Source organism: Globicephala melas, chromosome 7 (assembly GCF_963455315.2).
Source record: "Globicephala melas chromosome 7, mGloMel1.2, whole genome shotgun sequence".
Lineage (NCBI taxonomy): Eukaryota > Metazoa > Chordata > Mammalia > Artiodactyla > Delphinidae > Globicephala > Globicephala melas.
This window is the reverse complement of record NC_083320.1, coordinates 3,439,903-3,456,993: the sequence shown is the minus strand read 5'-3', so window position 1 is coordinate 3,456,993 and position 17,091 is coordinate 3,439,903. Positions and strand designations below refer to the sequence as shown.

Genomic DNA, 17,091 nt, shown 5'->3' with positions numbered 1-17,091 from the left:
ACAGTACAGGAAGAAATTCAAGCAAGGAAACAAAGACATTCATGATGAAGGATATGGAAGGGTTGGAGAAAGGTGCCCTCCTGGCTCTAGGTCGCTAGTGGGGTTTCAACCACAAATCAGTAGCTCCCTTGGGGATTTTATAGACCAAAGGGAATCTTCCCCAAACCGAGGTCTATACTATACTCCTTCCACAAGATGCAATCAAAAGGTATTCAAATGTGTTCTCTTTAGTTTGTCCTCAGCACAAACCTCAAGCAAACCTACACCAGGAAATTGTAAAGGCAAATTACGATACACCCTAGATTATAGAGTTCCATGTGAAACTTGCTTTAAAATTTTCTTGGTACACTAAAGCTCAAAGGCTCTTTTCTCCACTGTGGTATCAGAAGGGAAGTGGTTAAAAAACAAACAAAGAAACCACAACAACAAAAATGCAGACAGCTCTTTTGGGAGGAAAAGAGATAGTGGAAAGTTTTCAAGGAGGACCATGTGTAAGGCACCCAGCCCTCGGGCAGCTTGATTGGAAATGGGTAGGTACTCACAGATGGTCCTGCGTAACCAGGGTCTCCCTTCTGTCCAGCTATCCCTGGAGGTCCTGAATTTCCCTAGAAGCAGAACAAACATTGCTCAATTGTGGCAGAAGATGGAGACTTCTCAGCTTCTGCAGTTGGAAGGGGTGGTGGAGATGATCTTGTCTAATGTCCCCCATCACCACAAGGAATCTCTCACTTGAAGAGAACTTAAGTGTCTCCAAAATTCAGGTATAGGAACAAGTGGCCCTGACAAAACCGATGTGCATCTCCCACAACTCTGTTCTCTGGCAGGTCAAGGTGAGATAGATGCTTGCCTGAGAGCCTTTAATAAGACCACTATGGATGCATAAGAAAGCAGTAACTGACAATTAATTAGCTCACTTTTCGATGTAGATAACCAATCCAATGTTTTAAAACTCTACCGTGAGTAATAAATGATCTAGTTTGAATGTCCTCACTGAGAAAATTAACAGGATAATGACAATGAATTTCACTATATTTTAAGCTAAATATAACTGTTAGAAGCCTTTACCCGATTCTAGGCCACAAGTTGCTAATTCAAGACTCAGGGCAATCTTAAAAGGATGAGTAAACATCCACTATGGAGAATAATCCAGAATGAAAAGTAGCTTAAGAAAGAGGAGTCTGGGCTTCCCCTGGTGGCGCAGTGGTTGGGAGTCCGCCTGCCGATGTAGGGGACACAGGTTCGTGCCCCGGTCCGGGAAGATCCCACATGCCGCGGAGCGGCTGGGCCCGTGAGCCACGGCCACTGAGCCTGTGCGTCCGGAGCCTGTGCTCCGCAACGGGAGAGGCCTGCGTACCTCAAAAAAAAAAAAAAAGAAAGAAAGAAAGAAAAAGAAAGAGGAGTCTTTTCATGGTGGGGAGGCGAGAGAATACATGGGCTCAGCCTGGCTTGCCCCTGAACTTGGAACCCTAGTAAGCACTTCGTGCAGCTCATGAGATCCTGTCTCCACACCATCTGGCGGGCATGACCAAATATGTCTGCGCAGACTTCTGATGTCATTCATTGTGAGACTTGAGTCCCCCGGCACCATGCGCGGAGTGGACCGTGGGCTAGTGACCTTTGAGACGTATTAGACGAGGGGGCCCTCCAGACCTCCCTCTAAAGGGAGCATGACCAAAGGAAGATAGCACAGACACAACCGCAGGGTGTCCTGAGTACATCCCATCTAAGGTTTAGGATTCCTCTACTCCCACCCCATACTATCTCTGGCCAGGTTGCAAGTGAAGAAGGGTAACTTTCAAAGAAGCAATGGAGTCTTCAGTGCTCAGACCGGCTACCAGGAAGGTGCAGGCAAACTTACCCTTCGGCCTCTGATGCCTTTGGGTCCCAGGGCTCCGTCTGTCCCCGGCTCACCAGGATTGCCCTGGGAAGAGAGCCAGGAAGCAGCACATTAAGCTCTGAGAGGCAGGTCTAGCTGAGGGTCCCTGGGGGCCTCTGGACCACACTTCCCAGCGTGGCCAAATGGCTAATTTTGATGGATTTTTCACCAAGTTACCGGCACAGCTGTGGCATTTGCAGACTCAGTCTAAGCTTCCTGAACTTGGACTTAGAAGTTACATTAATGATAACGTCATACAGATTATACTAGCATCTTAAGGTTTATAAAGTATTTTATTGCAGTGCCACTTCATTTAATCCTCACGAGCACCATGACAAGGGCATATTGTCATCTCCATGTGACTGATGAGGGAGTGTCTTGGAGAGGGTGGGCCTTTCCCAAGGTCACTTGATTAGTAAGTGTCTGACTGAAGACTAGACCCAAGCTATGGTGACCTTCAGTCCATGGTCACATCAGACTCATCCTAAAACAATGATGCTGTTTACCCCCTAGGGGAATATTTACCTTTGGTCCTGGGTACCCGGGAAATCCTCTTTCTCCCTATAAAAAATAAATGACTCAATATTTGATCCCAACTTAAAATCATCTAACAAATTATTCTCGAGCAGAAAAAATATATCCGTAGCATCGCCAAGAGAAAAAATTCACTACATTACAATTCAATTTTGAGAGATAATTCTTTAAAAGTACAGCATGTCAGAAGTTCAAGAATCCTCGGCAGACACATACTTTTTTGCCTCTGCGTCCTTCACTGCCAACTCCATCTCGTCCGTCATCTCCCTAAGAGTGGAAAGACAGCGTTACTGCAGGTGCCCCTGTCAGGCACACCATGACCTTCTTTTTCTAAAGCCCTGAGCAGTGGGTCTTTGTGTCCCTGGAATGTTCCCAGATCAAGGTACAGCTCAAGGAAGAGTTCCTAGTCTTATCCCACCCTCCAGTGCAAATAAGACCGTGTCTATACTAAAGAACACTACAAGCTATTGGTAAAGATGCTGTTTGGTTGTAGAATCAAAGACGCATGGAACCAGGGAATCTTAGAGTTGATCGGACTCTTTGATCTATGCATATATGAGTCTTTGTTTCTACTTCAAAGCAAGAACGCAAGACTCAGTCTCGCACCCTCCTGAGTCTTCTGTGCTCAGCCCTTACTCCCCTCTCCCCGGTGCCACTTCCCTTCCTTCCAGGTCATGCCTCTAGACTGTCTTCCTTCCCCAAACCCACTTCCCTGTACTCGGAGATCTGCCCCTATCACTCTCTCCTGGGGGGCTTTCCAAACTGGACACTGTTGATTATTTCAAAAGAATCAAAAGAATTTGCATGAAATATACATTAATATCTCTAAAACATGCACAGAACATGCTCTTTAGTTAATTTACAGTTTTAAACAGCTAAAGAGTTGTTGGCCCAAATTTATAGAAACAGAATCAGGAAGAGATTTCATTCAATGGTTTGAGTAGATTTTAAAGTCTGGTTTTTTTTCCCCTCCGCTTCTGAGACAGTAATAGCCATGGATTTTTAAATTTCAGTTAGCTGTAGGGAAATTACAAACACAAGAAAAGTAGTTTCAAGCTTTGGGGTTGTGAATCAGATCAACCTGGTCCATTTAATGTAGTTTTTAGGTGTAATGACTCGTTTTACAGAAAAATTCCCAATGTACTGGAGATTTCTTTTTCCCGGATAGAAACGTATGTTACAACGTTATTGCAAGACAGCAGTTAGGGTGTTTTTAAATAACTTTTTAAAATGAATTCTCAAAGTTAGAATTTCCATTGCTGGGATGTCTCCTTCAAAACAAACCGTTTCAACCTGAATTGAGATCTTATCAAAGCCCATTCCATTTTAAACCAAGGACGTTTATTTCTTTGCAGAAAAGCTCCATCTATTTGAGCTCCAAAAGCATTTGCAAGACCTGAAATGAAGGTGGTTCAAGGGTCAGTAAACCACCACATTCACTTCTCAGAAAGAAATCAAGAAAAAATGTCTCTATTCACTCCTCCTCCAGTGAAATAAAAATTAGTTTGAAACTTACAAGCAGCAGGTTTCACTATTTTCAATCACATCCCCAGTAATATAAGAAGCAGCTACCAAGCTGTCTCTTTGTGGAACCAACCCAAGTTGCAATGACAAAGCCCAGCCCAGCACAAGGCCACATCCCCCTGCTTCCTGAGCACCTCAGCAGAGTCAGCGGCAGCCTGGGCCCCGTGCACGTGTTGATCTTACCGTCTCCCCACGAGGACCCCGGTTCCCGATGCTTCCTTTGGGTCCTGGATCTCCGGGCTCGCCCTAGACATAAGAAACAGGGCTGAGACATCTGTGGGTCTGGGACAATTTAAAATGTGATTCCAAGCCCTGCACTTGTTCTGGGTGACATCATCGGTAGGGCTGCCACAAGCTGCTAACTTCACCTTTTAGATTTTGATGTTAATGATTTTTTAAACTGCAACGTCCACGTGTGGACTCCTGGAAGAGAATCCAGGAAGGCTTCTGTTTGTTCTTTTCATCATCATGGCACGGGGATGTGCCAACGGGGAAGAGAGAGAGAGACGGGATAGAGGAAGGCGTGGAGTCAGCAGTGAAAGCCAGTGGCCCCACGAGGGGCGGAGAGGCAAGGCTGGAGTCACATGAACACACTGCTTTCCCCAAGAAAATGCTGCCTCTCAGACTGGTTATGCTGAATAGTCGTTCTCAAGGCTCACAGAAAGGCAGCCTGCATATAGCAAGCTGCTGTTATCCAAAGCAGCCGGGCTCTGGGACCCTTGGATTAGCTGCACATGGCCAGCGGGGCTGCTGTGCACAGCGTCAATATCTGGAGAATATTCAGTGCAATACGGAAGTGGTCCTAGTGCCGCTGGTGTGCTCCAAGGGCCCTGGGGATGCTGAGCTGTCCTCACAAGCCTGTGCTCGAAAAGATAGGGCAGTTCAGCAGCGGCTGGCAGTTCTGGTTATGAGAACGCAGGCCGACCCACTGCACACAGCCCATGGGTGCCCTCAAGGCGGGGACAGTGATCCCACTGGCGCAGCCACTGTCAACAGGGGAGGCCTGGTGGAAAAGACCAGAGGGGAGGAGAAGGGATATGCAAGCCAAGCAGCTGGACAGACTGACAAACGAGGGAGTGGTGACATGGTGTCTGGCCAGGCCCAGGCCTGGGGAAACACGAGCTCCAGACAAACCTTTCTTCCCAGGGGCCCGGTTCTGCCACGTTCTCCAGGAACACCTGAGGTCCCCCCGCTTCCCTGGAGCATGAGGAGAGGAGAGAGTCAGTGAAACATTCACCCTCAGAGCCAAAGCGGCGGAAGCCCGCCTCCCGCAAGCCCCACCCCACCCCCTGCTGCTCCTGTGTGGAGGTCAGATCCTGCAGCTCTCTGCCACTCTCAGCCCTGGAGACCCCAGTGCAAACGTGCATGGAGATGGCTTGTGCAAACCTAAAATATGAGTGTGACCAGTTTTCACAGGTGTGCACACGTCTCAGTAATTAACGTTCACCTCCTAAGTTACCAACTAGGGGACAAACACCCGGATTTATGTGGCTTTACCTCCTCTCCCTTTCCACACCTCCACAACGAGCACCTGACTTTACAGGTTTGGAAACCTATACACACTTTCTCATCGAGTGAGTGAATAAGTCAACAAAGGAACATAGGTCTTCAAAAGCAGTGCAGCCTGCAGAGCCCAGAAATGACCCTGACAGATGCGGCAGATCCAGGTGGTGGCAGCTGTTTGTACTGTTAACTATTTGAAGAGCTTCAACTCACCCGTGCACCATCTTAAAGTCTTGACTAATCAGAGCTTAAATAAATATTTAAAACGAAATAGGTATTTATCAGATTTCAAACTTGGGAAGGACTTTCCAAGCAAATAGGGGCTCTCACAAAGTTCCTGCTTCCCCTGTAAAACATTCTTGCACGTCTATGTCGCCCCAGGCCAGTTCATTGCCAGTTTATTAGTCATTTACTAATCTCTGTAACAAATTATAAGATGGCTTCCTGTTCCTAGTAGACCCAAGGGACACCAGAGTATGGGCACCTGGTCCTAGCTCAGCTACACCACGTTTCTGCTCATCATGGATAACAGCCAAGATAGATGTTGATGTTTGCATTGACAGCAAGTTTAAGGGACATCTTCCATGTCGAACTTGAGGATGGGGAGCTCCTTACACAAATACCAAACTGCAGGGGCAATTTCCAGGGGCCAAATATGAAATAACACAGAGTAATCTGAGAATTTTGGTCGATTCATCTGACTTTCTGCAGATCCACCCTAAGACTTCTGCAAGGAGGCCCCTCCTTCCTTTGCTCACCTCCCAGGTGGCCTATGTTTGGAAGGGGCAGCACTGGGACTTAGCCCCTGGAGCATCAAGAAAAACGCCCTCTAACTTCCTCAGGGTGAACGAGCCAGTTGCTCCGAGGACTGAGGTTGGCCCCAGGTCTGTGCTGCCAAAGAGTGGGGCTGAGGGGTCTGTCTCCTGTTCCTCCCTTCGCGAAACATGGAACTCTCACCCTGCTGGGGCAACATGCTACCCGTTTAGCTAAAGAGAGGGGTGGGATCAAGACAGACTTACCCGAGGTCCGAGAATGCCTTGTTCACCGATCAGGCCTGGAGGACCGATGGGACCAGGAGGACCCTGAAAAAGTAAAATGCCAATGGAAGTGCCGTGTGGAGGTGGCACACCGTGACTGCCATAGTGTCTACACAACGGAATATCATTCCACCATGGAAAGGAACCAAACACTGACACCGGCTACAGCATAGATAAACCTCAAAAACCTGGTGATGAGTGAGGAAGCCAGACACAAAACCTATTACATGATTCCATTCATATGAAAGGCCCAGAATATGCAAATCCACAAAGACTGAAAGGAAGTTAGTTGGTTATCAGGAGCTGGGTGAGGGGCATGACTGCCTAATGGGTACAGGGTCTCCTTTGGGGGACGATGAAAATGTTTCGAAACTAGATAGAGATGATAGTCTTGCAACATTGGGGATGTGCTAAATGCCACATTAAAAGATGAATTTTGTGCTCAATTTTGTAAAAGCAATGGTCACCTCAATTTTTTTAAAATGGTAGGGCATCTGGGAACATGTCACAAGGCACGCAACCACACCGGGGGGGTACTGACCTGTGCACCTCTGGTCCCCTGCTCTCCCACAGAGCCCTGCTGGCCGGGACCGCCCTTGTTGCCCTTTGAAACAAGAGAAGATGGAGGGAAGGGTCAGCCCTCTGTTCTACAGTCACATCTGCACAAGGGTGCAGGGAGGCAGTCACAGCTGTACCAGGGGTCAGAAGTGAGAGCGCCATAACTCCAGGGAGAGACATTCAGTACTTGGAGCCACTTTGCACTCTTAGGATCGATTCTCACTCTTCCCTCACCTTTTCCTCAAGATGACTTCATGACCTGAAGCTATTTGGGACCCAAACCTGTCTTGCACAGGTGAGAGGACAGAGCCACCAAGACAGGTGACTTGCTGATGACCAGGTAAGTGGGCACATCACGGGCAAGAGGTCCCCAGGACGCTGCCTCCCCAAAAATCTCCTTTCCCTTCTCCCCTCCCCATCGTCACTTTCATTTTGATAATCATTTCCACCACCATCATCATTTCTGCAAGTCGTATAGAAAAGGCTACATTTAAGGAGATGGTAGAAAAGATGGGAGCTACAAGCTTTGATGGTGAAGGAGAGAGTAATTTTTAAATTGTGGGTGGGGTGGGGACCCTCTCCCGAGAGCACACAGTGACTGACATTGTGATGACAGCAAAGAGATGGTGACTTTGAGGCTTACCTTAGCCCCTGCTGGTCCCCTTCGGCCAAAGCCGCCCTGAGGAAGAAATCACACCAACGGTGAAAGGGAGGCAGGGAGGCTGGGGGAGGCCAGGCTCCCTGGGACTTAACCCGCACCTTCACGACACCTGCTGGGCCCCAGACACTGTGCCTACCCAGCCCAGAGGAAACTCTTGTGAAGGGACACCTTTCCTCCTGCACTCCCCTCCTGCCCAGCCCTTCCACGCTGCCCTTGTCAATCCTCCACATGGAAGGTTTGAGGATGACTTCAGACCTGCCAACCAAAATAAGGACCCCTCGGGCTGCACGGCCCCAGACAGTTTCAAGTAAGGAATGTGAATCAGGAAGGTCGACCTGTCTATTTTTCTTCCATTTTCCTAACTGGAGGGAGAGGTAAGACGTTAATTATAATGGAAGGGAGTCCCAGACTCTCCACACTGTCCCGGCCAAATATAACACACACTCGGTTAAGTAAAGTATTCAGCGTGGGCGTATGTGAACCTAAAAGCCTGGCTGTACTTGGTCTGGGCTCATGACTTGGCAGTATCTTCCCCGATGCTCCAGAAGTGAACCTTAGTGCAAATAAACGTGGGCTCGCTCTTAAGTAATCCATGAATTCCCACCTCAAGGCGGCTTCCCCTTCAGTGGAAAGGTTTGGGGTGGGAATCCATCCTGGATATATCTTCGCAAGGTTAGGGGTTGAATGCTGGAGCCTGTAAGGCACCAGCCTGTTACAGGCTTGGCCTATCTTCTGCATCAACCCAGGAACCACCTTCTCTTCACCCAGTGAAAAGCCCCATGATCTTCTGGGGCCACCCTTCTGCCCTGCTTCACTGTAATAGCAGCTTCTTTAATGGAGGACCTTGGCCTCCTTCCAGGGATGACACATGGACGAGAGGGGGAGGGGCGCGGCCAGGCCACTCTCCACAGAGTAGCAGTCTGCCTGCCGCTTCCAAAGGGGACCTCACCGAGTATGACCAGAGGCCACCTGCGCTCAGGCCACGTGAGGAGTGAGGTAGCCCAGGGGAAGGATGCCTTTCATGTGGGCATGAGCCTGGCTTAGTGATATCGTAAGGGAAGACAGCCCCAACTTGACCACACTGATTTCAAACCCAAACTGGCACCCTGTGCATAGAATTAACACAAACTGTATGCCTGACTGTATTTTAAGTCTCTTCATGGAAACAAGCTTTGGCTCTACTCACGAACTAAGTTGTTCAGCACATAATAACAATGGAGTGTTTTCCTCATGTTTTTTTTTTTTCATTGTAGAAATCAACAGCACTATTCAAACATAATACTCAAAAGCTTTTAAGATAGTATTTTCAAAATTTAAGTTTTCTTCTGAATTTTCAAAGCAAGGTTATGCCCATAGTATATCATTTGCCTAGGGCCGAGAGTCATTGCTTTTAAAAGCCCTTGTCAGCACACACCTTCTGATCGTCCACTGCAGATCCCTAACCATGTGACTGCCATGGGGGAAAGGGTTGAGGGGGCCCCGATCTGGCCCCCGTCCCCAGCCAGGTGCTGAGCAGACACCTTTCTCAGGCACCCACCAGCGCCCTGAACCAGCCGTGAGAATTTACAGACTTCCAGACACATCTCCTCCCAGCTAGGAGGTCTGAGCTCCGTGTAACCCTGGGCCCTGGAAGCACTCAAACAGCTTCCCAAAGATCATTCATCTCCCTTTGGCTTCAGCAGTTCTTCAACAAGACACAAAGACGAAGCGTGCACTGAGCGGTCTACAACAGGCATTTCTGAAACGTCTTGAAAAAGCAATTGCGAAATGCAATTCACTAGAAAATTGACTCTGGTTTCACTGCTGGAGTTACAGCAGTACGAGAAAAACAACTATCAAACAAAACAAACATACACCCCATCAGCCTCCCCGCCCTTTATCCCCTCACTCCCTCTGTATTTGTGTTTCTGTTTAGATTTTTTTAAACATTCAGTGGGATAAAGCCCAGCCAAACATTCGAAAGCAGCAAAGATATTACTTTTAAAAGCGTCTATTCAGTATGTTTTGGAAGGGGAGGGAAGCAGGCCAGGGAAGTCCAGAGTGAACAATAAGAATGAAGGGTCTGCAGAAGCAGCAACACGTGGGGGACAATCGTTTCCGAAATGGCCTTAAATTCCCTAAATAAAACGTTGCTGAGCAGCTCTGCCCCAAAGGGTGTCTAGCAGAGTTAAGTAAATATCACCACAGAGCCCCCGCAAACCCCAAGAGGCACTCACGCTTTTCCCAGGTTCTCCAGGCGCGCCAGACACCCCATCTGTCCCAGGGAGACCCTGTCATGGGAAAGAAAATTAACGTAAGATTCTCGTCTGCAAAGAAGAGCTTGTAGCTCAAATATCACACAAGACGCTGGGGAAAAGGAATGGATACACACAGGGCCAGTCGCACACTCTGGGGGTGCCTTAGACCCAGGTGCACTCTGCCCCCCACAAGGCTCAGGCTTGATGAGCACTTTCTGGAAATATCTATGGGGCACAACTCTGCCGAGAGGAAGCCCCTCTTGGGAGGGGCTGTTGCTGTGTCTCTTGGAGACCGCTTTGCGCGTGTGCACACTGGCTTCCCGGGGCTTTCTGCTCCCAACCTCAGCCTTGTACATCCACAGCCTTAAAGACCACGTTGTGGCCTCCGGGGCTGGCAGTGAACTAGCTTGACTTTAGTTTCTCGGGCTCTCGGCACAGGGGGAGTCTAGGTACACAGAGTGCTGTACCATGGGGCCGATGTCTCCGGTTTCTCCTTTGGGTCCTCTCTGCTGGCTGTCCTGTCCTGAGTTACCCTGAAAAGAGAACAGGTCGGGGAATAAGCCACGTGTGCAGGGAAAGCCACTGCTGCTGGGTCAGTGACTAGGAAAATATTAGTGGTGGTCTGAATGCCAGTCGCTTTGGCCACATCCCATCTCCAGATAACGCCTGCCGTGGGGTCAGCAATCACTCTGAGCCCCAAACTGGGGGGGAGATGGCTCTTCCTCCCCACGGGAGGATGGTGGCCAGGCTCCCTCTTGCCTTGTCCTGGTCTGGACCAGAAGAGGCTGGCCCAGCGATGGTCACTTGTTGACAGGTTTTATAGACCCATAAAGCAAGAAAAACTGAAAACTCTTCCCTTTTCCTAAAGTGAACTTAAAGTGTCCTGAGACCACATTTTAGGGAACCTTCTCGGGTCTTCACATAAGAGGCTTTGCAAAGACTTATCTTTGCAGCGAGAGGGCAAAGACATCTCCAGCCACCCCAAAATTCTAAGAAAAGGGCAAACCACATATTTTGCCAACATGTTTTAAAGCAATTTCAAGAGTAAAATTCTTCCTTTCAACCCACTTCTCCCCACAAACCCTTTCCCCGGACTCAAGTCTCAAATCGGTGACAAGGATTTCCCCTTACCGGATCACCTCTGATCCCAACATCCCCTCTTTCTCCTTTGTCTCCTTTGGGTCCTTTGTCACCCTAAACAAAAACCACAAGCAGAGACTGAGAATTAGATGAGTTTCACATAGTTATCTCACCCTCAAAATTGCGTTCTTCCAATCACAAATCTTAAAAAGAACAGTGTTTCAGCATTTGCATTTACTCATTTTCCATGAAGGTAAAATTATTTCCAGATATTTCAGGTAACCCACAAGTATTTATTGGGGACCCACTCTATGCCAGGAGCTGGGGATCTATTTCAACAAAACACACTCAGTCCTTGCCCAATGGGACTCTCCAAACAAGAAAAATATAATGTAAATATGTCACAGCTGACAAGGGACATAGGAGATGCCGAGGATGCACCCCAGGAGGAGGTCAGGGAAGGCTGCCTGGAGGAAGCGGTCTTAACATACACAAGTAAAAGAAATAATCCCTAAGTGAAATGTTCATAGTTTTTCCATGACAGTAACAATGCAGAAATATACTTACCCTTCTTCCTGCATTCCCTTTCTCTCCAGAAATACCAGGCAATCCTTTGTCTCCCTGCCAAAGACAATGATAAAATGTCATTCCTGGCACAACTTCTACCACAGACTGAGGTGTTAGTCACTGGAATCTTCAGGACCAAAAGTAATTTGCACTCAGAGTCCAAAATCACTTACATCTTCACCGTCAAGACCATCCAGTCCAATTTCTCCTAATTCACCCTGTGAGGGGACAAGACACACAGGTGAGTGTAAAATATGGCAAAACACTGGGAAAGTTTTAAATATAAAAAGAAAAGCAAGCTTAAGTACCTTCTCTCCTGGGAATCCACGAGAGCCCTAAAAGGGAAGGGAAAGAGGAAACATTAGCTCCTTCCCGGAGGCGAATAGAATAGGCTAGAATAGGCTAAGGGCTCCCCTCTCCCCGTCCCCAACTTAAAAGTCAGTGCCTAGGGCTTCCCTCTGGCTCACTGGTTAAGAATCCGCCTGCCAATGCAGGGGACACGTGTTCGATCCCCGGTCCAGGAAGATCCCACGTGCCGTGGAGCAACAAAGCCCATGTACCACAACTACTGAGCCTGAGCTCTAGAGCCTGCGAGCCACAACTACTGAGCCCGTGTGCCGCAACTACTGAAGCATGCACGCCTAGAGCCCGTGCTCTGCAACGAGAGAAGCCACCGCGGTGAGAAGCCCACGCACCGCATCGGAGAGTAGCCCCGCGAACCACAACAAGAGAAAAGCCTGCACACAGCAGCAGAAACCCAATGCAGCCAAAAATAAAATCAATAAAATAAATTTATATTAAAGAAAAGTCAGTGTCTGAAAATTCAGTGTTAGAGATTCGTCTGTTTGGCTAGCTCTCTCTCTATCATGAGGGGATCATAAAACTAACTTGCCTGGACCTGAGCACTTGGGTAGTGTTGGCTCTCTGGCAGGAGGGCTGGGCCGTGAAGGCCCGGGACAGGAGCTCCGAGGAGGCCCCTTTATAACATTGCAGTGGCCTGTCTCTCAAACGGCAGCAAATTGAGGAGAAGGTTCATCAGCCCTTGACTCCAAGTATGTCACACACAGAACCTTCCAGCACATGAGTCCTTTCCCTCTGTCTCTGGCCCCCTCCAATTCCCTCACTCCTCCCAGGTCCAGGGGCTGAAGCTGCCGGGCACCGGCCTTCTCTCTGCCCTGGCCCACATCCTGTCTGTCCTCATCAGTGTGTCCTGACTGCTTCACACTGCCATGCGAAACTGTTTCTCCAACCTCAGGCTCCCTTCCCGGCACGGCGTGCGCTCCTGAACCCGCCAGGCCCTGGGCTGCCTCTGTGAGAGGCCACTGGCTGTCTGCGCTGAGCAGAGAAGCTGGGGCAGGCATCTTCCTTCCCCAGGAGGCACTGGAGAAAGTGTCCCCCTTCTGTACGCGCCACCGACCGCCCTCTCCCCGCTGGAGCCCGGTGCCACGGTCCCCCCCACACACGTGGGGGTCACTGTACCTTTATGCCCCTCTGCCCGGGGCAGCCCTGGAAACCTTGAGTGCCGTTCACACCAGGCGGGCCGCGCTCACCCTGTCAGGAGAAACAGAGGCATTTTGCGAGTTGGAACTTCTTGTCACGTGTCTCCACTGAGTAGGGAGCTCCGTGAAAGGTGTGCATTAGGAAGCAGTCCACTGGCTGGCGGGCTGATGTGCCAGGCAGGGCCTCCAGCAACCCCACCCGCGGGCCCCGCAGGCCGACCTCTGCCCAGGGCCTTGAACCTGCAGTTCCCTCCCCTGGAGGGAGTGGGGTCTGGGGCACCTCCTGGTGGGCGGAGGATAAGCAGGCCTCAGGGTACTGGGTCTGGGTGGGGGCTGGGCCCGTGGAGAACCCTCGGGCTGGCTGCTTCTCCATATGGTCCTGGGCTCCCAGCTCTCCAGTGGGGTCCAGGCTCAGCCCTGACACGCAGCACTGCCGGACGGGACCTTGGGGGCTTCAACTCCTCCCGCTGGGGCCCTCTCTCCCCACCCCAGGGCTGGGCCTTGTTCTAGTGTCTCAAAAGTTCTCAAACCACTTCTGGGCAGGATTCTGCTTCCCGAAGGCCCCGCTTCAGGCTCTACCCACCCCCAAATGGACCCCTTGGTGACTGGTAACCCATACCGGCAACTGCCCTCTGGGAGGCTGCCCTCAAAGGGTGTCACCGCTGCAATCCTGACTGGGTTTCCCCTGCACCCCGGCTCCAGCGGCCTCTCATCTCTGCCTGGATGTCTGAATTTGGTAGATGCTGGGTTTGCCATCCTCAGTGGTCCTCTGTCTCAGGAGCCATTTAGCCCCTCCCTCTGAGATGGAACACGTAAAAACCTGCACTTCCTACGCACACGTGTCATCCTCAGATTCTCAGCCTGGTCTCCATAGTGTAGAAATCTGAGTCAAGTTGTTAAGAAAGTTAGAAAGTAATTTTTTTCTGATGGAAAAGACTGGAAACGGAACAGATGAGGAGCCCCACAATTCAATCCCAACGTGTAAAGAACAAGGAGGGAATAAAGACTTAAGGAATAAAACAACCTTTACTTACAGGTCCACCCTCGTCACCAGGATAACCTCGATAGCCATCCTCTCCAGGAATACCCTAGAAGAAAGTCAATCGTTTCCTTGGTTAAATGCTGTGGTTTTCTCTGTTTCCTATTTAAGCATCTCTTCACCCCCCTTCATTTGGTAGAGCGGTGCTTTCGGTGTCCCTGGAACGTGACAGTTTCCTACTCATTATTTCAGTGCAATTGTTCTATCAGGATATTTAAGGCTCTTGATCTACCAAGAAATCCTGTGCATTTCCTATAACTTAGAGGCAAATGGGAAGCATCCCTGCTGGCCATCCTAGTGAGGCTGCCAGTCAATGATGCCACTGGTCTTAACATAATTTTATAAAATGAAGAACCAACACATAAAAGAACCCAGTGGAAAGGGAGGAGGGAGCAGACACAGGGACAAGGTCTGGACCTCAGATCTGTCCTACAGCACAGCTAGTTCCTTCGCCTCCCTTTTCCATCTCCCCACCATCATAGCAGAGAAATTCCCCAGCCAAAGTAATGACGGCTCTGAAATCTAGTCTCAGGCGTAAGAAAAGGGTAACACCACCGTACCTTCGGCCCAATGCTGCCAATGGGCCCTCGGTCTCCTCTTTGTCCAGAGCATTTGCAGGGAACCCCACAGCAGGCTTTCTCGGCAATGTTGTCCTACCAAGACAAAAAACGAAGTTCGGATCTCAATAAATGTCTAGAAAAAAGGCATAAATGTGCCGTCTGAGGACTGCGGCCTCCACAGCAAGAGATAGTCACCTCCTATGGCAACTCCCTTGAAGGCTTAGCCATGGGTGGGTGATACAGTGTCACAAATGGACTCTGAAGAACCACCAAAGATAATGCATCTTATTCACAATGTCACCTCAGGCTGGGCCTTATTTCTAGAAGTTTCCAACATAGATATTCAAGCTTCAGATGTTAAGTATAGCTTACATTTTTTTTTTTTTTTTTTTTTTTTTTTTTTTGCGGTACGCAGGCCTCTCACTGCTGTGGCCTCTCCCGTTGTGGAGCACAGGCTCCAGACACGCAGGCTCAGCAGCCATGGCTCACGGGCCCAGCCACTCCGCAGCATGTGGGATCATCCCGGACCGTGGCACGAACCCACGTCCCCTGCATTGGCAGGCGGACTCTCAACCACTGCGCCACCAGGGAAGCCCAGCTTACATATTTTTAAGCTCCAGAAAGCAAAACCTGACAAACCATTGCAGACGGCCAGGATGGAAGGTGGTTTCAGAGCAGAGACCGTATGCCCTTCCCCAGAACCCTGGTCAGAGTCACGGAACATGGCGTCAGCCTGGAGGAAGCCTGGGAGCAGCTGCGGGGTGGGATCCCTGCCTCTGAGCCACAAGCACTGCACCGCCAGTCACCAATGACTCCAGCGCCCATCAGACACCCTGGACATTCCCTCCCTTCCCAGCCCCCGGCCTTATGCGGGAAAGCGCACACCCAAAGTACATTTCTACCTGCTAAACTCATGATGGTCAATGCCTTTTCTGGCAGTGAATTTCCTAGAGCTTTCACTTTCTCCCATGCCCTAGGTTTGTCAATTAACTCAACTTCCTTCCACTCAATAAAAAACTCCGAATTGCAGCCCTGGGAAGAAGGTCAGAGGGCCGGAGGGAGTCAGCTCGTCCCACAGGGCACCGCTGCCTCCTCCAAAGAACCTCTGAGTTGAACGCTCAGCCCCCTCATGTCCCAAAAGCCCCCAGCCTCACCCCCAAACCCAGACGTTAACCCCACCTGCTGAGAGGCTGAACCCAAGAGGATTAGGAAGCCTATGGGGAGCCCTCATTTGCTCCAAAGGAAACTAGAGGAGAAGGCGACGGAAGCCCCTTTCCACCCAGAAATGGTCTTTCATTTCCTGCATATTCTTGTTTTCCCTGTTTCCTGTTTACAGAGGGAAGGGTCAAATCTCAATGTATGGCTTCTCAACAATCTTATAAATGAAAAGAAGTCTCTTTAAAGGGAGCAGAGGAAACTCTAAGGCGACAGCTGCCTCGACACCCATGCCCGGGTGGCCGTCTTTCCAGTTCTCAGATAGCTCCATTTCCAGGACTCATGTTATGGCAACAAAGTAGGTCCCAAGTAAATTACATGAATTAAATTGCCCACCCAGCGGTCTCTCCTCCGTTTGCCTGGTGATGACGGACTGCGTTATCCTGAGATGCCCAATATTGTGCTATCTAAACCAGTTTGTGTGTAGATACACAAAACACTCACAAGTTGCTCCGCTAGTTCATAGTCTAGGTCCAGCAAGTTCAGTCTCAGGGGCCGGTTGTACGTGAATCCTCGCCCAAACTCCAGCTGCATCAGCTGCTCCAAGTTGGCGACACGTTCAAGGCCCACCAAGATCAGAGCTCGGACGCCTGGGGGGACAGGTACACTTAAGAAGCCTTACCTAGGCATTCAAGAGCCTCAGTGCTTTTCCTCCTGACTCTCTTTTATTTTTTAAAGAAAACTTCAGTATAAAATTTGGCCTTTAACTGAAACTTGCTTAATCACACAGATTAGCTGCTCCGAAGAGTTGAAATACTGGAACTCTGGACTCCTCTGAGCAATTGTTTCTGATTTGTCAGTAAGTAAATGGATTCATGTAACTCTAGGAAACACCACCATGAAGTTTATTCATCCATAAATTCTCAAGCTCTGGTCTTACGTAACACAGGTATGCTGTGGGAAGAATTGAAATCCCACATCTCCCAAGTCAGATGATAGCAGTCTCATCTCCATTGCTCTGGAAAAGCAAGCTAATAAATAGAACATCCTTATGATAAATTTGCTTCAACAAATTCTCCTTAAACCTCTAGTGTGGACATCCACTTTTTTGATAGCCAGTGCTACCAAATTCCAAAGCAGATGAACAAATAGTACACCTGATAACAGGTATCATTGCAAACAAGTCACCTTAAATTTGGAAAGTATGCTTTCCAAATTTTATGTGAAAGTGTATCTTTTCTTAACGTTGGAGTATTTTTGA

General features: G+C 49.3%; 1 protein-coding gene across 3 annotated transcripts in view; it reads right to left on the bottom strand.

The window, feature by feature from the left end:
- COL6A3 (collagen type VI alpha 3 chain) overlaps window positions 1-17,091 on the bottom strand; it is a 69,145-nt gene that overhangs the window by 23,984 nt on the left and 28,070 nt on the right. For all 3 annotated transcript variants that reach the window (XM_060301431.2, XM_060301432.2, XM_060301433.2), the window contains 19 exons: window positions 16,335-16,480; window positions 14,676-14,768; window positions 14,111-14,164; window positions 13,057-13,128; window positions 11,886-11,912; window positions 11,751-11,795; window positions 11,578-11,631; window positions 11,062-11,124; window positions 10,398-10,463; window positions 9,910-9,963; window positions 7,676-7,711; window positions 7,016-7,078; window positions 6,457-6,519; window positions 5,069-5,131; window positions 4,118-4,180; window positions 2,627-2,677; window positions 2,402-2,437; window positions 1,859-1,921; window positions 543-605 (listed from right to left, as the gene is read on the bottom strand). In XM_060301431.2, coding sequence (XP_060157414.1) covers window positions 543-605; window positions 1,859-1,921; window positions 2,402-2,437; window positions 2,627-2,677; window positions 4,118-4,180; window positions 5,069-5,131; window positions 6,457-6,519; window positions 7,016-7,078; window positions 7,676-7,711; window positions 9,910-9,963; window positions 10,398-10,463; window positions 11,062-11,124; window positions 11,578-11,631; window positions 11,751-11,795; window positions 11,886-11,912; window positions 13,057-13,128; window positions 14,111-14,164; window positions 14,676-14,768; window positions 16,335-16,480 — 1,175 coding nt within the window. The remainder of the gene's footprint in view (window positions 1-542; window positions 606-1,858; window positions 1,922-2,401; window positions 2,438-2,626; window positions 2,678-4,117; window positions 4,181-5,068; window positions 5,132-6,456; window positions 6,520-7,015; window positions 7,079-7,675; window positions 7,712-9,909; window positions 9,964-10,397; window positions 10,464-11,061; window positions 11,125-11,577; window positions 11,632-11,750; window positions 11,796-11,885; window positions 11,913-13,056; window positions 13,129-14,110; window positions 14,165-14,675; window positions 14,769-16,334; window positions 16,481-17,091) is intronic.